Below are 26,660 nucleotides of genomic sequence, written 5' to 3' on the forward strand. Positions count from 1 at the left end.
CACAGATCACAGAATCCTAAGGCCCGCCCCCCCTCCCTCCTCTCCCCTAATGCATCACGCGCTACGGAAGGCGGCGCGCTTCCTTCCCGCTTTTCTCCGCTGCGCACACAAGACTGACCCACCATCGTCGGCTCCCCCTCCACCCTCCCCTCCGCTACGCTTTCACTCGCACATACAGCATGCGGCGCGCGCTGACGATGTTATCGCTCTTGGCCTTCAAACGGAACATGACGGTGACGACAGGAATGCGCCTTGAGTGTCCGTCTAATTGCTATCGCAATAATATTAAGAGTATCCGGCAAGTGAAGAGCCCCGTGGCCCATTACTTTTCGCAAAAGTAGTACCAGAATCGAACTTTCAGCATGCAACAATTCGCTGCGCCGCAACAATTCGCTGCCTCTTTGTGTGTGTGTGTGTGGGAGGGGGGCACCGAAATGAAGAAACGCAAAGGAAAGCATGTTGGCCGCAATCGAATGTCTACTTTGGGCACCTGGGGTGCGATCTTGTACGCGTTCCAAAATCGAACGGAGGTGGTCCGTTCTTTACGTCACGAAATAGGCGGTCCGTTCCGTTGTGTTCATCCGATAGCAGACCACACGGACTGATTGACAGCAAATATCACGTCACAATTGACGTCATGGCATTCGTCACGGTTCAAATTGTCCAATCGTGTGCGGCCCGGTGGAACGGACCGACTCCGTTCTATTTTGGAACGCGTACAAGATCGCACCCCTAATGTAGCTACCTAAGGAATATCCAAGAAAACGTGCCACGCTTGGTCCACAGAGAACCATAAGCATGCTGCTCGTTATCCTACACTGGCGAGATAAGAATTTCCGTAGACGTTGTGATAACGTCGAAACGAAGATGATGCCTTCAAGCGAACGCGTTGCAATCTGTCGAGTCCCCACAATGGTGACGGCGAGCGACCATTGCTTCTTTTTTTCGTCTGCTAGCCAGAAAGCGTCCAAAACTCTCTGAGGCCAAAATCCACTCGGCCAGTGAAAAATGAACGCGCACCGCAGCGCGCCGCGCGGTTGTCAGGGCAACACGTGAAAAACGCATGACCTCTGGCTGTCTCTGGTAGCCCGCGGGTAGCGAGAACAAAAAGAACTTGAAGAGGCTCAATATCTCCTCGCGAATAAAATTCAACGTAGAAAAAATAAATAAGAACGCAGTTAGCTTTGCTGGCTTTAGTGTTTTGAGATGGATGCTTTGGCGCAGCTGAAAAAGACCTTGATATTCTTTTCTGTGACATAATGGCACAAATGAACCACCACAACGTTTCGTCTCATCGGAACTCACTGCGTGCTTTGTCAACTTGTCTAAAAGTGTGTTGATTTGGATTGTCTCGTTGTATGGTCTGATGTACGACTTTAGAAAAGTCAATGCAGCTCTGGCGTCAAATGTTTATAAGAGCATTAAACCCACAAAGATCCGGAATTGAAAATATCAAGCATGCCTTTGTAAATGTGAATGTACCTTTCGCATCGAAACTTTATGTAATCTTTATACCCACAAAGTTTCTGAATTGAAATCCATGCGCTCCGTAGATTCCGTGGCCTCCGCGAGATGCCGCGACGAGCACGCTCGCCATAAAAGCGCCCTTGAACCTTTGTGCTCGGATGGGGATCTTTGCGTTATGTGACTCCAGGTGCATGGGCGTTGCCGTAAAAGCCAGCCCGAGTTCGCAATCTTCGCGCTGAAATGTCTTTTCGAGCGTGAAAAGGGCATTCTAGAGAAAATCCAGAATGATTTCTGGCGCCGTGGGTTGTTTTGGTGGGCAGTGCATCACAGTACGAAAACTTTCGAGGGAAGGGGCTGAAGCCCCATAAGCCTACCTCCTCCCCCCCCCCCTGGATACGCCCCTGCTCCTCGCCATATTGGCTGCTGTGACTCCTGTGCTGCTCGCCTTACTTGTAAATATTCGTAAATACACGTTTTCTGTGCAACAATATTAACAGAGGTTCAACGAGAAGCATATCAGCAACGTATGGTTTGTAGATCACATTGACCTGCTCAGGGAAGGTGGAGGTGGCTCGCAACAAATCATTGAAGACCTCAACCGAGAAAGTGTATGAGTGGGCCTTTGCAGAAGACTAGCAAGAGAACAAAAATTTGTGATTACACGTGGGCCTCCAGAATCTCAGCAAAACCATGCTTATTTCCGCTGTTACTTACAGGTTACTGAGGCCATGAGAAGGAAATCTTCAGAAGAATAAAAGGAGGTTCGAGTGCATAAAAGTGGATTTGAGAGCTTGAGGGTAACGTTGCAGGTTTTCAAGACAGGAGTAAAAGTTGCAACTTAATTATCTTTGGCAACATGCAAGGGAAACTGAAGGAGCCGAAAATTGTTACCGCACTTCTTTGCGATAGGCTTAGCGCACCGTGTAGTTCAGTAGACCGAAATTACCATGTTGGCATTACTTGTAGAATGAGACCGACAACAATATACCTTCAATATTACAACAAAAAAGTAACATTTCTAAAAAATTCAGACAAACTCAAAGGGACGGAAGTGTCGACACATAACGACTACTCACTATAGGCACACTTAAAGAAAGGAAACTCCTCTATAATAGACAAAGAAACGCAAGGCGACAAGGCTAGAACCTTATTTTCGTTACGCAATGAAAACAATATTCCTATTCCTAACAGTGAGTAAGCGCAAGTTTTAAATGAAATGTTTTCATTCGTATTCACGAAAGAAGTTATAACTAATCTGACCATTGTTGCAAACCTAGCTTACTGGTGCCTGGAACATATTGACATTACTAATGACGGTATTTCTCAGCTCATTAATAACTGGAAAATTTCGTCTTCAGCGGGTATTGACAATATTAAGACTAAATTACTAAAGAATACAGTCTCGATACCTAGCAGGTTTTCATTCCATATTTTTCATCAATCTTTAATGACAGGTCAGATATGAAAAGCGCCAAAGTTATACCCATCTTCAAAGATGTGAACAAAAGCTTAGCTGAAAACTACCCACCGATATCATTAGCGTGCATATGCTGTAAAAAGACGGAACAGATTATTGCATCTCATGTTTACCGTAATCTGGAATCGAACAACTTCTTTTTTCATAATCAACATGATTTCATGAAAGGCTTGTCATGCGAAACACTACTGCTTGAATTTACGACAGATTTACATTTTAACATGAACTCAAACTTTCAAACTGAAAGCATCTTCCTGAATTTTTGTAAAGCTTTTGACCGCGTAGCCCATTGTCGCCTGTCTTTAAAGTAACCATCATGAAAAGTTGATTCACTAACTTTATCCTGGCTTCGAAATTTTCTTATAGACAGGCAGCAGTTTACTTTAGCTAAGAGATTCTTATCGCCCCTTTCAGGTGTTTCTTCGGGTGCAAAAATGTTCCAAAAGCTGGGTGAATTCATAGTTGAAGATAGGTTTACTCCGGCTGAATTAAAATAAGAGAATATAGACGTTTCGCCACCTATGCAGGTGGCATCTTCAGTATACACCGGAAAAATGAGGGGAAGTCCAGTCTACTCGCCCACACGTTCTTGTAGATGTCCGCCCATTCATCACGACGGATGAATCACGATTCTGGGACCCACTTTTGCTCTCGGGACAACGTCGTCGCATTGTCGAGGTAGAAGCTACGCCCCGTCGTCCAGCAGTGTTCGAGAAGTTCGAACGCGTTGCATGGGTGGCCTTGGCGACGTCTCCTTCCTGTTCTTTCAGCCGCGTTGACCTTTTTCTGCCCGTTTCGCCAATGTAAGTTGCGTCACAATCCTCGCATCAGACTTTGCAGACGACCCCGCTCTGATCATCCGCAGGGGTGCGGTCTTACGGTTTCGTCAACACATTCCCCGATGTATAACGGTTTTCTAAAACGGTTTGTAGGCCCAGCGGACGCAAAGCTCTCCGAGCAGTATCTGATACACCCTGATCATAGAGAATAAATACAACAGGCGGTGCCCTCACTCGGGACCCACTTCCCCTTCTCCTCGGCATTCGCTTCTGGGTATCGTTAATAATCGTCCTGGGATAATGGCGCCGTTTTGATGCACCAAATACTTTTTCTACTTCTTGTAGCCGCAACTGCTTGCTCGAGCACACCGCATCACAACGCGATGGGAAATTTGTCACAGCGGAACGTTTGCGTTCGGTCGGGTGATGCGAGTCAAAGGGTGAACGTTTTCGCGTTGCTTACGCTGCACCGTCGGTTCCACCCTGCCATTAGTGGCCTGGCGTACACGCACATACAGAAAAGGCTCTCTCTGTGTTTCGTACGTGAACCGAATGGCGCGGTGTACGCTGTTCAACGTGACGGTGAAAGCAACCAGGTTTACCCTTTTCAAAAATAGAAAAGTGTCCTCCACGTACCTTCAGTACAATTTTAATTTTACGGGTAGTGAGTTCAACACCTATGTTTCTACGTGTTCCCTCACTAGGTTTGCCACGGCAACGGAAACAGGACTTCGCTGCCTTCCTTGTATCCCCGTCTCTCTCTCCCATAGGGCACCTTTCAGTTTTATGATAAATCGTGTTGCCGAGACTGAAGTAGGTTTAGTTCAACCAAAACAAGGAAGCAAGGAAGCGTTCTTGGTCCATGGTATCCCACTCATTCTAATATAAATTAAATACATATCCAATAACTTATCATTATGTGTGCGCACTTTCGCTGACGACTGCATTATCCATAATGCTATTAAGAGCTCTGATGACCATATGATCATCCAAAATGATCTAATATGATCTTAACCGAATTACTAATTCGTGTGGCACCGGTATAATGACTCTAAATTCACCAAATGTAAAGTGATGTCCTTCAGCCGCAAACACTCTAACTTGGACTATTCCTACTGCATTAAAGATGTCCCATTGTCTCGGGACTCATCATTAAAATATCTAGACGTAAATCTTTCAACAAAGCTCTCCTGTGCATTACCACCGTCTGTTCCAGTGCTTCTCAATCACTTGGTTACCTGCGCCGCAACCTTTGAAGCTCACCTACACTTTTTCGCAAACTGGCATTTCAAACATTCGTTCGCTCACGACTTGAGTTCGCCGCTCTGGTCTGGTACCCGACCAAAATTACTTATTTAACATGCTGGAATCAATCCAAAATAGAGCCGCACGCTTCCCGGAATTATGACTACCGTTTTAGCGCAACACAAACAAAGCTTCATCTTTCATTTCAGATGCTAAGTAGTCGTCGCGACATAGCCCTATTGTTGTTATTTCATAAATAAAAGAAATGTTATGGGGTTCAACGTGCCAAAACCACTTTCTGATTATGAGGCACGCCGTAGTGGAGGACTCCAGAAATTTCGACCACTTGGGTTCTTTAACGTGCACCTAATCTAAGCACACGGGTGTTTTCGCATTTAGCCCCCATCGAAATGCGGCCGCCGTGGCCGGGATTCGATCCCGCGACCTCGCGCTCAGCAGCCCAACACCAATGCCACTGAGCAGTTCTCATAAATACCCCCACCACACTAACAAACGCTCACTACACCTACAAACGTAATCGCACACGTCACCCAGAGGACACAATCACCTGAGCTTCACGCGCATCTAGGGTAAAACTGAAGCATTGAACTCGAGTGCAGTTCCACGTGCCATTCGTCTCTGGAACAGCCTCCCCGATAACACAGATGCGGAAACTAACCGTGAAGAACTCAGACACTCCACTCCACTCGCTCAGCCCTTCTTAACCCATCGCTATCATGTTCACTGTTTTGCTTTTTGTGCTCTTTTTCTGCACTGTAATACGTTTGTTACAAACTTATCGAGTTGTTTTCTATTGTTCCCATACACAGCTGTGCGTCGCTAATATGTTACTGTAATTTTTTAGGCTGTGAACCTGGTTGGTGTTTCTTTTTCTTTTTCATCTTCTTTTTGTCATTACATTGGCATTTTTATGTGCTTACTTGGTTCTATGACCCTCTTACTGAATGCCCCATGTAGTTGCCTTGCAAAGTATTCTAGAAATAAATAAATAAGCTGAGGATCGACGCAATACTTTTTTTTCTTGGATGATAACAGTAACGCGAAAATGACATTACGCGTAGTAGTAAATAGTAGCGACGGCGATCCACTTATTCCCTCTAGTCGTCGTCGGAAAAGGGCCAAGCAGGTCAAGGCCTACGCGAAAGAACAGTTCAGGGGGAACTTCAATTGGATGGAGTCGTCCGACAGGTGGCAGGGAAGCTTTCTTCCGGCGCTGACACAATTCGCAAGTTTCGACATAACGATGCACAGAGCGGTAGAGACCCGGCCAGAAGAACCGGCGTCGTACGCGGTCGTATGTGCGCAAAACTCCAAGGTGTCCCGCCGTTGGTGCATCGTGAAGTTGTTCGAGAGCGACGGATCGCAGATATTTCAACTTTGCCTAATCTCTTATCCGTGATATCTTCCCGCTATTCTATCTGCCCCAGTCTACTAATGATCTGATTTACACTTTCTTGCAATGTCACCATTATTGCTTTAAGCTCGGAACCGACTTTGCCCTGAATCCACACCATCGAGGAAAGGCCCTTTTTTCGAAGCAGGCGTCTCCTCGTCAGCCATGTTCTCTTCTGCGACCTCAACAAACCTCGGTACCTCAGCCGAGTCATAATGCTTGCTAGCCTGTCCTATAAGCTACCGCTGTTACCGGAAGGTAAGCCGTTCCTAAGTTCAGCCATTTCTTTGATAAGGCCGTCAATGGCTGCTTTTAAGCTATGATTCTCTCTCTCTCCAATTGCGCAATCCTATCCCTATCCCGATTACCATCCACATGCTCCTGGCGCTGCTCGCGCGTTCGGCCGGCGCTGATGCCACCCTTGACCTTGTCAGCCCAGGTGGTCTGGCTTCCAGCTGCACCGCCACCTCCACCAACTGCAGGAAAGCGCACCCGCGCCTTTCTAGAAACGGATCGGCTCCTGGTCATTGGAGACACAGACGACGGCCGCTGCCTCAACCTGGAGCGGCTGCTAGAGCGCGAGCGTCCCTTAGAGCGTTGGCGGGCGCTTGTCAGCTGCACCATCTCGGCTGCCTCCTGTTCCGCCCTGCGCCACCCTGGCTCTCTCCTGTCGTCGAACACGTACGACTTAGGGAAGCTGGTACCGTTGTGTGCATTGTTTATCCGCGGTCAGGTGTCGGCCGCCAAAAAGCTTGCAACAATGCACACGTTTGTGATCCTCTTCAGGGTTCCGAGCCCCGCATCCTCGGCATACAAAACTCTCGGGCGCCGGACAGACATCCGCCCGATGTCCAAGCTTGCCACACACAACATACATCCAACTGCTTTTGATGCAGGAAACACCGGATCAGGGTCGGCCCATATCTGACAAAATTGGGCACCTTTAACCCGTCGAAAACAATGATAACTGACCCTGTATTCTTATATATATAAGATATTCTTGATTCTTTTGACCGCCATAGCCAGCAGATTGCGATCGTTAACGATGTTCCGTTTAAGTGTCGCCGGGCCATCCATAATGTCCACATTGCGAATGACCCCTTTACACATAGTGTGTGGGGCCGTCTCGTACGAACTGGCTTCAAAATCCTTGTCCGCCACTCTGATTGACCTGAGTCTCACATATCGTTCAGCATTGCTCTATTCTGGCGTACTAGCCACCAAGATATACTGAATAAAGTTAGGCCAGATAAAATCTTCCTTAATCTGCTCAATACTGAGGCCTGCCGCCTCTACAATAGCCTTGCCCGCCTCTGTAAGGCTAACTTTCTCCAAATTCAGTCCACCCCGTGGGCGAATGACTATTTTGACGTGTTCTTGTGACTGCTAATGGGCAGAAATGACCGCGCTAATGATTTCCACAGCTTTCTCTGCGGCCTGGAAACTCATTCAGCTGACTAGATGTTTCTCCCACATTATAAACGCCTTTTTTGAAATACCTCAAGCTATTTTGACACAAAAAGTGCTATTCACGCACTGGGAGTGCTGTGCCGCATCCAGCACGTTTGTGACAATGTCAATGTCCAAGTCTGAGACAGCGAAATTTCCTGCGAAATCTGACCATCCACTCGTGCCTCTTTAAAGGGAACCTGAAGGGTGTTCCAGAAAAAATTAGTGAATAGCTGTACGTAATGGTTTTCAACCCTCGGAATTCGAATATCGCATCGAAATTGAGCGAAAGAAAGCGAAAACATATTTTATTTCGACGATAAGTGCAGCAGCAGACTCGGGGCAGCTCGCCCACCTCATTTGCGCCTGTGATTGGTCGGGTGCCTCGTGGTGCCAAGAATGGTTTTCGTCCGGACCGACCGCTGCCGTTACACATGAAGCACGGTTCAAGGTGGTTTGGCGGTGTTGTTTTGCTGAGACGGTAACGGTAAATTTCGAGAGCTTGCGTTTCTCTGACGAGTTCGGCTTTGCTCCCTACAGGTACGAGCCGATTGCGAGGAGCCGCCCTCTCGAAGAAGCAAAAGATGCTGGTAGCAAGCAGTGGTTTCGACGGGAACAAAAGTGAAGTGTTAGCATCTCCTAGTGTTAGAAATGTTCTTTGGTGAGTATGTTTTTTGCAAAGCTGCATTCAGCTATCGAGTGAGTTCGTTTCCGGGCAAACAACTGCACTATTATGTTCCTACATGCCTCCTCGTGGAACGTAAGCGGGAATGCGATCGTCGGCATTTGTGCGCTGCCCCAAAGTGGTCGGCAATCTACACAGATGGTTTACATGCGGGAAAAGTTTTCCGGCTCTTGCAGCACGTGTAGTGACCTCCACAAGCGTGCCATCTGCACGCTACTCGTAACAGGAGCCGTAAAGGCGGCGAATTCCGTCGGCTACGTGAGACGGCCGGTTTCTCTCTGTGCACGAGAGAAGGGGGAGCGCAGCGTCCTGGCGTGCGCTAGCTTTCAAACACATGCAAATTTTACACTTGCACTGGGTTATGGTAGCTGCATGTAGGCTGTTTCACAATACACGTGCGAATAGAAAATTAACGGCGGTGTGTGACCAAACCTGCGTGAAGGGTGTGAGATAAGCATGCACCTTCCGTTCAGCATGCTAACACGAATGAGCTAGCAGTAAATCAAAATCCAGGTTTGGACGAGTTCGTGTATTCATAAGGCCTTCCTAGACCAGTTACCATCCGTTGTTACGTTTCACCTACGACGCGCGGTAAAGCCGGCGCGGATGCAACGGACGCCGGGGCTTCGTTCAAAGCGGTAGACATTTTGGCCCGTTCGGCGCCGCCGCTACGCCTCCCCGCCAAGCGCGTCCAGGCATGTTCCGATGCCACGTGTCTTCATGTGCGTGTGTGAGTGTATGTGCATATTGGTGCCCACGCCTGTCGAAGCGCGGCAGCCGGGGAGAGGAGCTCCCAACAACTGTGAAGCGAGGGGGTCTGACAGGCGCCGACACGACAGTATGAGCCACCTTCTCCTCCCCATTGTGCCCGACCGGCGCCGACACGACAGTAGGAGCCACCTTCTCCTCCCCATTGTGCCCGAACGGCGCCGGCACGACGGCTGCGCCACCTTATCCCATTGTGCCCAAGCGGCACCGTCACGTGCTCGTCTATAGAGGGGTTCCTTCTTGCCCTCAACTGCGAGAGGATAAAAGCAGCTGCCCCCGGACGCCAAAGAGGGCTCCGATTTCTTCTGTTGAGTAAAGTGCACTGCCGTCTCTCTACTTCGGTCAACCTGACCGCCAACTCTTTGCGATGTTAGAATAAACAAGTTGTTTTGTTGTTACCAGTCGACTCATGCTTTGCCGGGACCTTCGGATGCTTCCAGTTGTGCCCCAGGCCGCCAGGCCAACGCTACCCTTGGGGCTTGCGACCCAGGTGCAACAACGGGCGTCAGCGCCGAGTTCCCAACAACTCGTACCAGCGGTGCGATCACAACACCGTCCGCCCGCACCCGTCCCGTGTTTATGTGTATGTTGCCCCGACCTTTTCGCGCTGCGTTTAGAAAGCCTGCTAGCAGCAAGTCGTACTCTCACTCATTCACGCATTATTGATAAACTCTGGTAGTAATCGTCGTCACGAAAGCGGTTAGAGCACAGCACTGTTGTTCTTGAGCGCTTGAAATTCTTTCGATTCACAGCAGCCTCCCCCTTAGCTGAAAGCTTCTTGTCTTGCGGGAAGTAATGGAACATTGGGACATCATAGGGAGGGGGGGGGGCAGCCGCTGGTGTTCGTGCAACCGTAGGCTGCACAGAACGCCGGCATGATCGGCCCACCACTTCAATTGATGCTGCGCACGTCAACTACCACCCTACATAGACACAAACAAAGGAATGCAGGGTCGAGCGAAGTAGATTATGACGGCACGTACGCAGAAACACGCACGGTCAGGCACGGTCGCGGAGTCTGCGAAGGAACGGAAGTGCTGACGTCACTACGTCGCGGTTTCCGGTCTCCGCTCGCATCGTCAGCGTCAGCAGCAGCGCGCGGCGCTCGACGGGGGGCGGAGTGACAGCGCAATTTTAACCGACAATTATGTCACTCCTAAGTGAAAAATCTCCCTCCAAATTTTACCTGCATGGTTTATAAGGTTCCCGCATCCGTATACGAGCGTATATTATTGAATTCGGCAGACTCTTCAATTTCCCTTTATGTAGTGGGCGCAGTAATTTCGTTTTGGAAATTTCGCCATGAAAACTGTGCCACGCTGTACAATTAGCGGACACCCAATGGTGCAGTGTGTAACAGTGAGTATAAGGCAACATCCTGAAGGGGCATTGCAAGAGTACAAAGACAGAAAGCAGGAAAGGCACAGGACACGTACCGCTGAACTCGCTACTAACTTATTAGAAAGCATCTGCATCATTAAGTGCTCCACCTATACGCACGTGCTCTACCAGCGATGACGTCGTTACCAGTGCACAGGTACACAGCAAAACTCCGCGATCTAATTGCCACGCTCTCAAGGTGTTCAGCACGATGCTGGGAACTTTTGACTCAGGAAACTCCTTTATGAGGCATGAGCATAAAAGGAAAATACAGCTGCCATATATAAGCACACTTTACAAACCAAATAGCAAACCATAGCAACAAATTTATGCACAGCGAGTTAATAGAACATATTCTCTAAAGTCCTCATACACGATTTGTTAGAAAGTTCAAAATATTTTCATCAAGTCCACCGGCGTCGCCTGGTCGTCGCTGCTTCCGACGAAAAGTCGTTGGGCCCACCGATGCATTGTGGATTCGACGTCGCTGTGTCCGACGTTCGGTGCGCTGTTGCCCTGGTCCGGAGGTCAGGACGCTCGTGTGACCGAGGCGCCTGGATCTTCCGGCTGACTCCGCTAGCCTGTGGATCGTAGCCGCACGGAGTCCTCGAAACGGCGCCGTCAGCCTGCAGCTGGGCGCCCGCTCAGCTCACGGGTCACAGCCGCGTCACCAGAAGCACAGCTTCCACTGGGTTGCCGCTGTCTCCACGATCCCTCCGCATCGTTCGGCCTCCAGCTCCTGCCCGTCGTCCCAGAGTGGAGCTGTACTTGACCTCCTCTGCTACGTGTCCTTTTTGTTGTTGTTGTTGTCCTGAGTGGCCGTGGCTCTGAGTGGTTGTCCTGATCGCGTCTCCTTCAAAAGCACCACACCTTCTCTCTTCCTTTTTTTACTTCCACAACCCCGAAACCTTTCCTTCGGCTCATTTTTCATATCGCCTTATTTACAACCACTACGGCTCTTTGTATGTGACTGTCATGTACAGGCGCCTCCGGCACCGTGCACACCACGATCTGCACCTGAGGGGACAGCTCGCGCAAGTCGTCTACCCCCTTCGCCAAGCGCTGGGCTAGTCCTGTCGCTTTCCTGTTTAGGACGTCAGTTAGCCCACCTGCTACTACAACAAGGTTGCGCATGAGGTCACTTACCGAGAGCATTGCTTTTGCTCGCTCTATGGCAGAACCCTTACAAAAATGACTTTAGACTGTCTATAGAAAGTCTATAGACTTTTTATAGACGACCTTGCCTTTCTATAGAATTGAACTTTTGTTGATGCAAAGTCTATAGACTGTCTATAAACGAAAGTCGATAAAGTTTCTATTTATTTTTGTCCATTCGCAGTCTATAGACGGTCTATAGAAAAAAGTCGATGTGGTGCTTGTTTCTTTTTTGTCTACTTCCCCTCTGTAGCCTACCTATAGACAAAAGCCGATACAGGCTCTATTTGTATTTCTCTATTATTTATCTATCGACTTTCTATAGACGAAAGTCGATAAGATTTCTTTTTCTTTTTGTCTATTCGCATTCTGTAGATGGTCTACAGAAAAGAGTCGATAAGGTGTTTGTTGCTTTTTTCTCTACTCCCCCTCTGTAGACTACCTATAGACAGAAGTCGATACAAGCTCTATTTATTTTTCTCTGTTATTTATCTATAGATTTTCTACAGACGAAAGTCGAGAAGATTTCTATTTCTTTATGTCTATTCGCAGTCTATAGACGGTCTATAGAAAAAAGTTGATAAGGTGTTTGCTTCTTTTTTGCCTACTTCCCCACAACAGACACCCATATATATATATATATATATATGTTGTTGCGCGACCGGCGGCTCGAGTCACATTGCGTGTAATCACGGGGCGGACTTCACGCTCGGACAAGCATTTCTATGCAGCTTGTATTGAGCAACAGAAAGCTGTATCGGGAGTTTGTAATATGGCTCTACAATTTTATCATTGAGAATATTGATTGAATTAAAATAATTGAGAAATTAATTAACACTAATTATTTAATCAGGGGAATGCAAAAAAATTATGTGAGTATCTCCAAGTGATGGCAACCAACATTACCTTGGTTCTCTCCAGCTACGTAGCATTTGCATATGTTAAAGTCTGGCTCAAACTAAGTGAAACATCCCGTATACTTCTTTGCAATTCGAATTACTCTCCACGGTTTCCTATATCACCGCCGATGAAGGCCATAGGGTGGTGCGTCACCAAAGGCCATGTTAACTTGTGCGAACAGCCCGTATACCGATTGTGGTAAGGCGTGAGATGAAGTAGGAAACAGCCGATACTGTAAAATTCTTATTGCTTCAGGTTTACATGCCGTCTATAGATTGGCAATAGACAAAAATGGTTCATCTAGGCCCAAGCCGTGTACGCTGTAACCAAGCGCAGGTACCGGTGGATAACACGGAGCTGTGTTTGATATAGGACACTGAAGTTGTGTACTGCTGAGATTGCTGCAGAGCTTATTCGTAGACTTTAGTATACACATAGTGTATACCTCTGCATTTGTTCACCACATCATATGATCTATGTAGTCGCTCTCGGCAATCCCAAGACAGTTTTCACCGTTGTCATAGCATGACTTTTGCGGCAGTAGAATAAAGAAAGCAAAACGCCGATCCAATTGTGATAATAGATAGTATGAACGCCAACTTTAGCTGAAAGCGGATTCCCAACAGGCATCAAGCAAACAGCACAGAGACTCGTAATGCTTGTAGCTGACAACGCGGACTTTGTGAGTGTGCGATGAACCGATGTCGCGCATGTGGTGTGCGCGTTGTGTGTCGTCCGATTCTGAGATACTTTTCACATTGTCTTCATATCTCCACTGCATCACTAACATCGCGCGGTTTTTCGTTGACTGATATCCTGCACTATAAACTCATAAAAGTTTCTCATCCACTTAAGATATGTGCCAAATTCTCTGAGCCCACCAAGTATTTTGCAGGCGGTATGCCTGCGCGGCCACGCATATGAGTACCTCATTGCCGTACTGATTGCTTTGACCTATCATCGGAGCGGAAAATTAGCACTAACGTACGTGCGGGCATCACATTTGGCGGTACGCTGGAAGATATGCTATAAATGCGCTGTATTACTCATCGTTGCTGGCGATAATGCAAGCACCTGAAGGGCCCTGTAACTGCTTTTACAAACAGCGCATTCATCCATGTGGGCGTTCCAGTGTCATACGATAGGCCACATCGTTTGCAATACAACCTGCCAGCGCATTTCCTTCTTCCATGAAAAAAAGATGGAAAAGAAAAGCAACCCGTTCCGGCGCACATGGCGCGCAGAGTGAGAGAAACAGAAAAACAGAAAAGAAACAGAAACAGACTTCTCGGAGCGCGCGGAGTTCCTGTGCCTGCGCAATCAGCTCCATCTGTTAGCGTCAATTTGAATACTCAACGAGTGCGCCAGGCACGTGAACACTTGTAGCGGTGTGCGGTGTCTGCCTGAACGTTGGTGTCTGTGTATCTTCTTTCTCGCATCACAGGTCAACTACATTGAACGGTAAGCTTCAGCAAAGATGTTTTGCGTCAATGATTGGGTAAGCGCATATCGTAGCGCGAACCGGCTGCATGTAGCGCAGGCGACTCGGGCATAGTTCTCATTTTCATGATTTGATAATGCGCTCCTGTTCTCGCTTCTACTATACGGAATGTTTTACGACAAGCGATCGCTCACGCTTGTTGATTTTAGCGTGATAGTTGATGTGCGTAAAAAAGGAAGTACACCATGGTTTAACTTGATACTGAGCTACCACTAAGCTCACTGTGTGTGGTGGGCAGCCAGTGCGGCAGATTTCGTGGCGCTCGATCCGGCCGGATGAATGTTGCGCCGCATGTGTAGTGAAATTCTCCGTGACACGCTTTATGTATATATCTCGAAAATGCCTTAGCATGAATTTCCAACCAGAGACGTATAGTTTATTGAATAACTGCTAGCGTACTCGGATGAAAGGCCGTGTTTGCGGGGCATGCATCAGCAGTGCGTGCGCTGCCGTTTTCGTATAGTTTAAAAGTAGCAGTATTTTAAAGCTTCCTGGCAACCAAGTGATGAGAGCAAATTATATAGAAGACTACTATTGAACCGTAAAAATAACTCATTGAATAGTTTTCCCTCACCTTGTTGCATTTGCTTTACGTGTGTGCTCTGTGTCCTTGTATTCCGGGCTGTACTCGTGTGGCCATCAATTACGAACTTGCCCAAGCCCTTGTCAGCTTTATTAAAGAAGGAATTCAAGTCAGTTCGATCTAATACTGCATGTCAGGTGACTGACGTGTTATTCGTTTTATCTAAATATTATGGACTGGCAGTACTTGGCAAGCATTAAACCACAATATTTTTTATTGCACTTAGGCTGCGGGCTTCATAGATTGCCAGAAAATTTTCATCAAAACAGGCAGGGAAGGCTTGGAAAAAGATGGGGAAATTTTAAAATGACCACATAGGTATAATGTCTTGTTATATGTCATACAAAGTTTTCAGAGAATCTCTCTGGTAAATAAATTTTGAAAACGCTTCACCTCATAAAAAGTTAGGGAAATTTGCCCATTTATTGAAAAAAATGAAGATCACCCATACTGCCATGGCCTTTCTTACTGAATTTATCTTTTTTTTTTGCGTCCTGAACCTCGAAACCCTAGAAAAAATTTTCATCTTTGAAAGCACCTTAAATAATCTACTGTGATAGAATTCATTCTAACTACAGTATCAGTTCTGTTTCCTAGGAGGTGCGTGTCTGTCGTGCCATGACACAAAGTGCTCGCGTGGTATTTCGAGTGCTCATGTGGTATACCTAACTTGGAAACCTGTTAGCATGCCCAAGATGCCTCATTACCTGTAAGAAACTAAGTGACCATATCAATACAATCAATCCATCTGTCTTCTGTTGAAGTTATAGCCAATTACCCATTCATTTAAGAGTAGGAGAAATACATTTAAATGTGTATTAAGCAAAATAAATTGCAATATTTGGCAAGATACTGTGAATACTCCAGTCACGTCATCTGAGCATATATCCCTCTGCACGGGCACACTTAACTACCAGCCAAAAAAATGTACAGACAGTCCAACTGGGTAACGTTTCAGCAATAAATATAGAGATCATTTGGGATAAGTACATTTGGTATAAGCAGTGGCGTAGCTAGGTCATCGGGCACCCGGGGCCCGTAGGTCTTCTGTCACCCCCCCTCCCCCGGGTGTAGTCGAGGAAGGCGAGCATATTGAAAAAATATGTATGAGAATTTTACGAGAACTTCTCTACACTATTATTGCTCCGTAGACTCAACGATGTCGTATGTCACACGTGTACGAGAGGACATCGTCACTGAACGAGATCGTTCTCGTATGGGTACATTAAACGAGATTATTCTCGCATAGTTATGCTTGACGAGATAGTTCTCGCACATCTATGCTCAACGATATCGTTCTCGTTTGTGTATGCTACGTGAAAATGTTCTCGTTCAGCTATGCAAAATGACACCATTCTTGTTTAGCTGCATTCTACAAGTGTTCTGATTTGTGTTGAATGAGTTCTTTTGTTCATGCAATATTTTTGGTGAAGTTCCACACATTAACATCTACTGCCAACATTACAGCGAGTTAATTTCTATCACATGAGTCGGCCGATGTGCCAGCTCGGAGACAAAGAGGACACTTTTTAGGGCACACAATTAACACAAACCATCTTTATTTTGCATCCCGAAGCATGGTGGCCAGGTGCTTGTTCAGGTCCTTCAGCCTCCTTGCCTCTGTATCCACAGTGCTCGGTGTTTTTGACACAAAGTGCTCGTATGCCTCTGCAAAAAAATGTAAACAAAGCAGCCGGCCCTGTTAGATTCTAACAAGCCATTGCAACTGACATGCACAATAGGTGGCTCCACTGCATAACTGAATGGGCTGGTTCTTGCATGATATTGTGTGTAAAGCGTGAAAATCTCACAGAGAAACAGGAAAAAGAGAACACGGAGGCTTATGAGTTTTCTACCTATGTAAAGTGATATTTCAACATTAACCACAGCAGTTGAAAGCAAGTGCTCATCCTCGCATTGTCTTGTTCCTGTCTCTGTTAAATGTTCGTGTTTTACAAACAATATAAATGTCTGCAGAATTGCAATACAAGACCACAGAAATAGTCTAATACTTTTCCACAAGTATTTTACATTAAATGAGCAAGTATAACAAGCTCATGCAAGTGAATACACAGATAGCACAGCTCTTTGCTACCGCACTGCGGAATATGCAGACGGAAACACTGCACAGATGCCAGTGCAGAATTGTTTATAGGAAAAGATTAATGCACCTTGAATACTACTATAGAAACTAAATGATAGTTTTTGTGAAAGAGGTCTAGTTTAAGGCCTAAACAAGCTCCATGGCAGTTTGCATTTAAGGAGTGTAAGCATCCTCTGAAAACATGTACATGAGGAACACTGCAGAAAGAGCACTTTAAAAAAGAACACGAGTGTATTTATTACCAAGGCCAACCCTTGTGTCTTCTTAAATATTTATCAAAAGTCAAACTCAAAACTGATACTGAGGTGCAAGGTGTCCATATCATATTACCTTGTGAAAGCACCGTGGTGCCTGGATGTTGTGGGACCAACTCGGACGTGGAGATCAGCACTGATCAGCAACACTGCAGTCTGCTTACAGCTTTTCTGCAGGCCCAGCCACACCTGCATTAAAACAAGTGAGCTTGGTGTCACAAGAGTACTGTATTTACCCGCATAATGATCGCACTTTTCTGTAAAAAAATGATCGAAAATTCAGATGTTATTCAGATCATTACGCCGGTTAAATTTCCTGCAAAAAGAATTTTTTTATCCCGCGTTTGCTGCGGGATGGCAGGTCAACAAATAGGTGGCTGCCACTGAGTGTAGTGCGGGACACCAAAACAAAAATGGCGGCCGGCGCAGCAAGCTGAACACACCAAATGCGCCGAACGCGATTTTTTTCTCGAGAGTACATTACATGCATTGAAACAGTTTCTTCCGTATCCGGAATAAATAATATCAGTAATATCAGTAAGTTTGTGGCAATAACGTAGCCATGTCCACTATGAGGGGGCAGAAACAGATGGGCGCGCTTAGCTGCCAGTGACGTAGAAAGACACGGCGGGCATGCTGCGGAAACTGCGGCATCTGTCTTCACTACTATCCTAATACAGCACGTTTCCGCTAAGGGTGGGCGAATATCTTAGCTGTGTTACAAGTGTTACAAGATTTGTTGCGTGCCCACGAGTGCAGATGAGAAAAATCGAAAGGGCCTTTTTTGTTGTTCTTGACCACAACCATTACAAAGCCTACACATAATGAAGGCAATTTTGGTTGTAGCTTTTTTGTCATGGAAGTGCGGAAAGTGATGAAAGGAATGAAATCGGGCATATGCTTAAGTATGTTTGGTGCGTGCAGACTGCTTGGTTTGTCTTGAAGAGTTGTTCGCGTAGCATCCGACAGATGGTAAGCGCGATCATTAATAGCTAGACTAGGCACATGACAGATCGCTGCGGCAAGTTCGGAGTGTGATCAACACAGGAAATTAAAAAAAATCGAATTTGGATGACAAAATTCAGGGCTGCGATCATTACGTCAGTGCGATCATTATGTGAGTAAACACGGTAAATATAAAAAGTGACACTGTGAACAAAGCCAATACTTATTAGGTATAAATAAGAATGAAATGCTGATATTCGCCCATAGAAAGCTTTAAGTAACAAAGCCTGCAAGTTAAGAAAAATGCAATGTATGGGCCATCTGTACAAGAACATTAATCGAAGGTCACTTCATTTTTTTAGTCCCTTCTCCTCCTCATGCATAGATGGCAGCTGGGTTAAGTAAACTGGGCCAGATTACCACATAGTGTAAGCAAAGGTGGTCACTTTGTGGGCCAATTATGATAGCATAGCACGACACGCATCCCTAGTCCTTTTATAGTGTTCTGTAATGCTAGCCATCTTGTAGGGCCTACAGTGTCAAAGCATCCATAACCCTAACAGCGTTACCCAGTAGGGATAACCAATAAGTTTCGACAGCAGCACAACTCAGCATATCTATCAGGAGGCTTTTGTTACACTTTTACAACTCTCCTCCTGTGGCTTCATCCCAATTTTTGTCAATACAAGCTTGAAGCATCTGCACAAGCTGAATGCACCAGGGCACCATAAGAAATACCACATCTTTCTACCCAATTCCATGTTTAATATAAGACTGGCAAGTTCACTATCATGTGTAGAACAAACCAAATTGTTCTGGAATCAAGTAATCTTCCACTACCTGTGAAAAAAAGCATGCAAGAAAGAGTACGTAGAGCACAGGGGTGTTGATGGATATTAAATACCACTGTCGTGCAGTAGACACTACGTCGGCAAAACAGGCCAATGTATAAATGACTGGATTTGCAACCATGTTAACTGAATGCTCAGGTCATTTCGTGGTCACTTGGTAGTGCAAAGCTCACTTGCATTATTTTGTTTGAAAACTGTGCAACTGTGGCAATGTATAAGGACCATAGTGCTGGCAAAATTCGTTAAGATTTCCTTATATGTGTGGCAGGGAATCTGCAAGTTGGCTCCACCTCCAGTGGACTAACAGATAGGAAGACTGCTTATTTATCATTGTAAAACAAGCGTCATAGTAGCCATGCCATGTGTCCTTTTTCGCAGTTGTGTGAGCAACATGCATTTTCGATTTATCTGTTCTTGCCCTTTCACCTCTCGCTTTATAGTGCTGTGCAAGCAGTAAAACTGGATGGTTGTTAGACTTATGTCCTGTCACTTCTTCACCTTTCTTATGAATTGTGCATTAAATAAGGCTTTTTTTGGTGAAAGAGTGCTACTTTAAGGCATAAACAACTTCCATGGCGGTTTACATTTAAAGGGATACGGACACAAAATTTGAACATTTTACGATAATACAGAAAATGAGTCCTCAGTGTGCGAGAACACCGAAAACAAGTAGTCACTTCGCTCATTTTTCAGCGGATGGCTTTATTTTTGGCGTTTTTGTGAGCGCGCGCAACGCCGCCCGGCCAAAGCGAGTTGGAAGGCGTGGCGTCACGACACCCCCGTCGGATAGCCAGCCGGCCGGCCACGGTCATTCGAGGTGCGCCGCCGCCGCAATCGCGAGCATGGATTCGGGTTCTGGTGCCTCTACCAGCGATGAGTACACGTCTGTAGATGAGGACCGTTCCAACTTAGCAAGAAATATAATCGCTTACGGTTACGAGCCATCTGCGTCAAGCGGCAAAGAAGAGCAGGCGGCCTTGAACGTGCCGGTCAGGCAGTCCAGGCCAGCAAAATGGTAATTTCTTTTTCTAGTAAACTTGAAGTGCAGCAGCAGCAGTTCCTAAAATTATGTTACGTAGGATGCAAAATGCCTAGTTTCGTGACCTGCGTTGAGGCAGAAAGGGAGCTATTACGGCTGAATCGTAGGTAGCGTAGCTCGTCGCTTTGTGCTTACCTAGGCTGTCGGCTTTCGATCGCTGCACACTTCGTTTTTACGCGACGAGGCACGGCATGTGTAGAATTTTCCAGCCGTTTCATAGCCCTGTGTTTACGGCTACTTTCACATTCACGCCATTAGAAGCCATTTACTGGTTGAACTCGTTGAGATGGGCGACTGCGCTAGGGACCCGTCGACCAGATCACTTAGCTACATCGATTCTGTGGCCATAGACAAAGGAAAGTCTTTAGCTGTGACATTTAATAGGGAAATGCTGCGCGAACAACCAAGTCATGAAACCCGACGCATGATTATGCAGAGACCTATGAAAATCCGTAATTTTTTGCTTGAGATAAATGTGCTGCGCATTTTAGATTACTACACATGTATGCTGTTGTCTGGCGTTCATTCACTGGCTGTGTTTTGTATATTTGATCAATTAAAAGAGCGCTCGTATGCTGTCGTTCAATATTAGACGCAGCGAGAGTGCACACATGACTATTTTGTTTTGTGATAAACACATGCATAATCCGCAGGGTAAACAATTTCTGTCACAAGCCGAGAATATCTGTTCTTGCACAGCCAATGAAAGGGTAATTTCCCTTCTTTCAATAGGCACTCCTGCGGTCACCGCTGCGGCTAAATGCATACAGAAAGAGAGAGGGTCTGTTGCAAGAACAACAAAAGTTAGCAAACACAGCTAACAGTTACGAATGCGTCACTAAGCACCCGCTCTTTGAATTGTACTGCCTCAACAGGAGCCTTTTGAGCGGCATGTCAAGGCTTTTGAGCACAGCCGGGCTAGCCCGGCCGCATAAGCATCGTTGACGAAGTGGTCCGCGCAAGTAACGCCATTTTTTAGGAGTCTCCATGCTGGGTGTGCTCCATGCTTACGAAAAGGGTTCTACTCAAATTGAGGACGACACAACGAGCTATGGAAAGAAGAATGTTAGGTGTAACGTTAAGAGATAAGAAAAGAGCAGATTGGGTGAGGGAACAAACGCGAGTTAATGACATCTTAGTTGAAATCAAGAAAAAGAAATGGGCATGGGCAGGACATGTAATGAGGAGGGAAGATAACCGATGGTCATTAAGGGTTACGGACTGGATCCCAAGGGAAGGGAAGCGTAGCAGGGGGCGGCAGAAAGTTAGGTGGGCGGATGAGATTAAGAAGTTTGCAGGGACGGCATGGCCACAATTAGTACATGACCGGGGTTGTTGGAGAAGCATGGGAGAGGCCTTTGCCCTGCAGTGGGCGCAACCAGGCTGATGATGATGATGCTGGGTGTGGTGGCTGACAGGCACGTATGCAAAGTTCACGCACCTTGTCTCTAGGAGACGTGCGCGATGGCGTGTCACGACCGATAATGCTGTTATAACAGCCGTGGGCGCAGTAATGTCTGGGCATTTTCTTCTGCTACGAAGAATGCTTCAATACCGATCGACGACCGTGCGAACACGCGTGTAAGATGCACCACCTGCATGGAGCGCTGACGGGGATAATGTTTCAGACAGACCACGTGCGAACATAGTCGACGGCGATAAACAAACGCTGCAAGGGACCGACACTCCGGAAAGACTGCGCCGGCTGTGGATGACCTTGGCCGAGCGCGCGCGGGCACGCAGGGGTGTCATGACGTCAAGTTTCAGCTTCTCCCGGCGGCCGCTTGGAGGCAAGGCGCAACAGAAAATCGCAAAAGAAAGGTGTTTCTCGTTCTTTTTTTCTAAGCAGCTTGTTGTATTCGTCATTTTTAACTGTTCAACTTTTGTTCTGACGCAGAAAACCACCCACCAATTTTTGTGTCTGTATCCCTTTAAGCATCTTCTGAAAAAAACATGTACATGAGGAACACTGCAAGAAGAACGCTTTAAAAAAAAGAACACGAGTGTATTTATCACCAAGGCCAACCCTTGTGTCTTAGCATATTTCTCAAAACTGATACTGAGGTGCAAGTTGTCTATATCATATTACCTTGTCAAAGAAGCAAAGCACAGTGGTGCCTGGACGTTGTGAGGCCAACTCAGACGTAGAGATCAGCACCAGCACTGATCAGCAACACAGTAGTCTGCTTACACTCTTTCTGCAGGCCCAGCCACATCTGCATTAAAACAAGTGAGCTTATTCTCACAAGAGTATAATATAAAAAGTGACACTATGAACAAAGTAATACTTATTAGGTATAAAAGGAATGAAATGCTGATATTCGCCCATAGAAAGCTTTGAGTTAACAAAGCCTGCAAGATAAGAAAAGTGCAATGTATGAGCCATCTGTGCAAAAACATTAATTGAAGGTCCCTTTTTTTCGCTTCTGTCCTCATCGTGCATAGATGGCAGACAGGTTAAGTAAACTGGACCAGACTGCCACGTAGAGTAAGCAAAGGTGGTCCCTTCTTCGGGGAGCAGCCTACAGGCTGCTTCTTGAAAGAGTATTAGAAAATGCGAATAATGCATGTATGCATTATTCACAAGAGGCCTTGTTTCTCTGAGAATGCCACAGCCAATCACATATTTCAAATTGACCATATTAAAATGCATGCAAAGTACAGCATGGCTTTGAGGGTACCCCAGACTACTGAAATTCACATCAGCCATGTTCAGCAGACAACACCATAATTAAGCCTCTAGAAGTTGTGCATTTTACTGCAAGTTAACAGAATAATGAGGAAGAGAATGTGAGGGAGATGGTGCCACTATAGCATAGTTCAAGCTCTATCCCACATCATGTGCAGAAGGGCAAAGAATGCCCAGCTTTTGGTTATACTCGCACCTGTGACCACTGCACCATGTTGACTGACATGCGTAACAAGCAGTTTGTGATACCACATTATTACATCCTGCAACTGACGTGAAATCAGAGATCAGCTTCAAGCTTGATGCTATGCTATACTAGGGACAGATAATGAACTGGCTACATTAAAATCTAAAGCAAAAGTGTTGAACATTGTTTGCCAAACCTGCAAGCCTCTGCACTTCATATCTTGCAAAAATTCTAGACAGAAATCCTGTGTTGGAAAGACAGCACGCACTTTCCTAAAGCTTTCTCTCAGCGCCCACATTTTTCTATGCATACATTATTAACCATTATTTACCTTGACACGCTGTACACAAACAGCACACTTGGAAAAGCAGAAACTAATCGGTAAAGTTGGCAGGTACCAAATACACGAACAGAAACTAGAACACATAAATGGCTGTGACCGTTTTGTACGTACCTTGTCAAAGCAGGCGGATCAGATGCTTTGTCGTGCTGTTCAGGCTGCATAGTGCCGCAGTCTCCTTTGTGGTGCAGAGATGCCTCCGTCTCTGGAAATTGTGACATCCCTAAACAATAAATGTTCAGCTTATTGTAATCACTGCTGAATCTGCAAACTTGTGATTTAACAACACCGCGTCAAATTGTGGAAAGCTCTCGTACAGCCAGCTACAAGAAGCTGCATACGCTTAGACAAATTAAATATTTCATTCTTACATCACAGGCAGTTATTCAACGTGTCAAAGGCACGAAAACAAACAGAACACTAAACACAAGAAATACAGGTTGCCTTGGCGACAATCTATAAGCATCAAAGTTTGCATACAAGCTAAAATCTTCTCACGAGTCAGATCATTTGGATGCCGTCGCGCGTTGACGTTAGATGTGAAAACATTTGCACAACACATCAACGTACTTCTAGAATTGACTATACGATTTCTTGCTGAGAAATTACGTACAGAAGCAGTGACATTCCCTGCTTGAATTTTTGTGCCCGTTCAGACCAAGCGATGCCCCGGCGCTAGCATACTTCATAACAAAAAGAAAAACAATAGATGAAGCTCTTAACAACATCAATCTCGGGGTAATTTTCGTGAAACGTTTTGCTAAATGTGCACTACGATATCGAACGAACATTAGGGAATCACTGGTACTGTTTTTGTAGCTGTACTAATCATCTTCTGCTGCGCATGACAAGGTACACTACATGAACCATAAGAATGCGCTAGGCGCCGGACTTACCTTCTGAGGCGAGCGCTCCTTCGTGTCCGTTCACGCCGCATCGACTGTACCAACAGTCCGTCCAGCGTAGTGTTGAATTGCGGTGAACTACAGCACGCGATAGCACAACTATCAACACATTCTTCCGTGCACTGTGAGCCGAGGCGGGAGCGGCGAGAGCACAAGAGCTTCTCATGAGCCGGGCACAAAGAAAGCGCGTGTGGACCGCACTACGATAATCAACAACGGCGCACCGCAGGAAACATACAGCGAGCTAATAGCATTGCACAGGACCCAGGGCTTAGTGATCGTTAATTCACACAATAAAGGAGCACATGTTCTCTAAGCACCGCGTAAATATGATCAAACGATCAGTACCACATCGACCGCCCGGGCCGCCGCAATAACGTTTATAGATCCTCTTTAAGTGTCCCAACTCCTAGCCTATGCGGACCATTTAGCCCGCTGCCGTTCCCGCCACCGCAGCGCTGCCATCGACCTCCGCGCCAAGCGTCCGAGCGTCGTCTGCTATAGCCTGGCACGGTTATGGGTGTTTGTCGCGGCACTCGGCATTTACATGGTGCTCGCTGAATAAAGCAGCCGTTATTTCTTTCTGTTGTTGTTGAAGCTGAAGTATAATATTTTACAGACACCATACCTGGGGGTGCAGGTCCGAAGAAAGGAATGAGATGAAAAAAAAGTGGGCCTACAAACCAAAGTGCGCACGCAATGTTAACGCTCGGTGACCCACACTTCGCCGGTACTGGCGTCTCCGTGAGCGCAAAACTTGGACCGGACGCAAAAGACCTCGACCGCCAGCCACGTGCACGAGGACAGTAACAAGGCACACGCAGTGAGAAAATAAAATCGGCTACAGCACAAGAAGCGCAAACACCCGCAACTAACGTGCACATGTCAGCAGAGCAGCACCGCTCACTTGGTGCAGAGCTCGACCGCAGCGCCCTCACAGTCCCAGCAACAAGTCGCGCCTTGCTCGAAAGGAAGAGTCGTGCGGCTGAGAAAGTAACTATATCCGAAATGAGGGGAAATGACGTATTTTGTTTACTTCGCCGTCTGTGGTTCCGGTAACCGTGATCGCATGGCTAGCGTGGGTAGTACAGGCGTATTATTTCAATGTTCTTGCGTGTTTTAGGCGACCTTTTTCAACAACTTTGCTGACATTGCTTTCAACAGCGAGGACAGCCTGTGGAGCAGCCCTATCAACCGGACAGGGCCGTAAAATCTGTTTGAAGTTCGGAGCACATCGTGGTTTGGTTTGTGAATGTTAGAAGGTGTTCGTGTGTCTCAGCGGCGTAATCGACGACAGATTTGGCGTCGAGTGGTGTACACTTTGTTCAGGCTTGTTGTGCGCCGTTCTACGGATGTGTGCTGTTAATGAGTGGTGTTGTTTGTGCTTCAGGAAATGGTGCCACGCCGGCGGGATTTGCTTTCTTGTAAAAACAACCGTACCGTCTTTGGCGAGTGCTTTCGGAAACTGCTCGCCTTTTGTGCGTGTGTGTGTGTCTGTGCGTGTGTGCGCACGCGTGCGCTTCTGATATGCGTCGAATGCGTAGGAACGTCCGTACAGTCTTTCGTGAGTGCTTTCGGAAACTGCTCGCGTTCTGTCTGTGCGCGCACGCGTGACATTCGTCGTTATTGCGATTTGCAAAGGTGTTTTTCATTTGGTGACTGCGTCCGCGACCGCTAGGATGTGATACACGTTCGTCATTTAAAGACCCTGCTTCAGTGTAGGGTCACTTACATTTTGGTTGCTTGGAGGTCAGCTTTCAACACATGGCAAGGCATTGCAGTGCGCTTAACCATCATTGGCACACGAACTGCTTTGTCATTTCTCCTTTAAATTCAAATTCAGTTTTGTGTAGTATGTAGGCAGATAATGGTCACCAAGTTGCGACGCTCATCTCGTTTTTTGCCACTGCTGTGCACATATGAGGTTTTTTTTTTCTAGGTCAAGCTCTCTTAGCAAGTTGTGAAACACTTAGTGCAAATAATTTTTCACAGCAGTAACTGTGATCATGACCACAATTGATCACATGACATTTTTAGGGATTGTTATTACCATATTTTTTATTTATTTGTGACAAAGTGCAATGGATTTTGACTGCTATTTTGGCTATCTGTTCACCAACCTATTACACTGTTTTGTGGTTGTGCTTTTTATTTTTATATGTGGGCATGCATGGCCAATCTCATGCCTACCTTCTACAATTTGACATAAACCGGCACTAACATGCTCTTAGCAGATTTGTATTTGACAGTATTGTGGTTGACGCACTTGGCTATTTGGAAAATATGCAGGTTCAAGTTCGCCCATTACTACCTCTGACTGATATCTCTGATGCAAAGCAATATTATTAGGATGTGACAAAGTGCATGCATAATTTGTCACTGATCAAACTGCCTGCAATAAACTTTGCCAACTCGTCCTTGTTTGAAGTGTTTCCAATGTGCTATAATCACATTGCCAGATTATTTTATTGCATGCACAAACAAACATATAGCATTTTATTATAAAACTTTGATGGTACCTGACTCCTATATTGCAATAAAAT

The 26,660-nt window shown here is 46.2% G+C and overlaps 2 protein-coding genes across 4 annotated transcripts in view; one reads left to right on the forward strand and one right to left on the reverse strand.

Annotated features, from left to right (window-relative positions):
- Nucleotides 1-26,660, forward strand: part of LOC142584695 (decapping and exoribonuclease protein-like) — a 380,948-nt gene that overhangs the window by 49,406 nt on the left and 304,882 nt on the right. The gene's annotated exons all lie outside the window — the stretch shown is intronic.
- Nucleotides 16,275-25,754, reverse strand: LOC142584694 (uncharacterized). Of its 3 annotated transcripts, none has more exons than XM_075694889.1 (5): nucleotides 24,109-25,754; nucleotides 23,327-23,417; nucleotides 22,188-22,212; nucleotides 17,238-17,350; nucleotides 16,275-16,471 (listed from the first exon to the last, which is right to left on the reverse strand). In XM_075694889.1, exons 1-5 carry the CDS (start codon nucleotides 24,281-24,283, stop codon nucleotides 16,333-16,335), a joined length of 543 nt encoding a protein of 180 aa, XP_075551004.1. In that variant the 5' UTR covers nucleotides 24,284-25,754; the 3' UTR covers nucleotides 16,275-16,332. The 3 variants fall into 3 exon arrangements, 2 of the variants coding, with proteins under 2 accessions (XP_075551004.1, XP_075551003.1); XM_075694888.1 differs by having other exon boundaries at nucleotides 23,327-23,435; XR_012828876.1 differs by having other exon boundaries at nucleotides 16,345-16,471; nucleotides 22,086-22,212; nucleotides 23,327-23,435.

The sequence above is a fragment of the Dermacentor variabilis genome, chromosome 6 (genome assembly GCF_050947875.1).
Source record: "Dermacentor variabilis isolate Ectoservices chromosome 6, ASM5094787v1, whole genome shotgun sequence".
Lineage (NCBI taxonomy): Eukaryota > Metazoa > Arthropoda > Arachnida > Ixodida > Ixodidae > Dermacentor > Dermacentor variabilis.

Coding starts and splice junctions, on each gene's coding strand:
- LOC142584694 (XM_075694888.1), bottom strand. CDS start 24,283: ATGAGAAGCTCTTGTGCTCTCGCCGCTCCCGCCTCGGCTCACAGTGCA. Junction 22,213..23,326: donor GATCCGCCTGCTTTGACAAG/GTACGTACAAAA, acceptor GTTTTAATGCAG/ATGTGGCTGGGCCTGCAGAA. Junction 16,472..17,237: donor CACCACGGTGCTTTCACAAG/GTAATATGATAT, acceptor ATTTTTTTGCAG/AGGCATACGAGCACTTTGTG.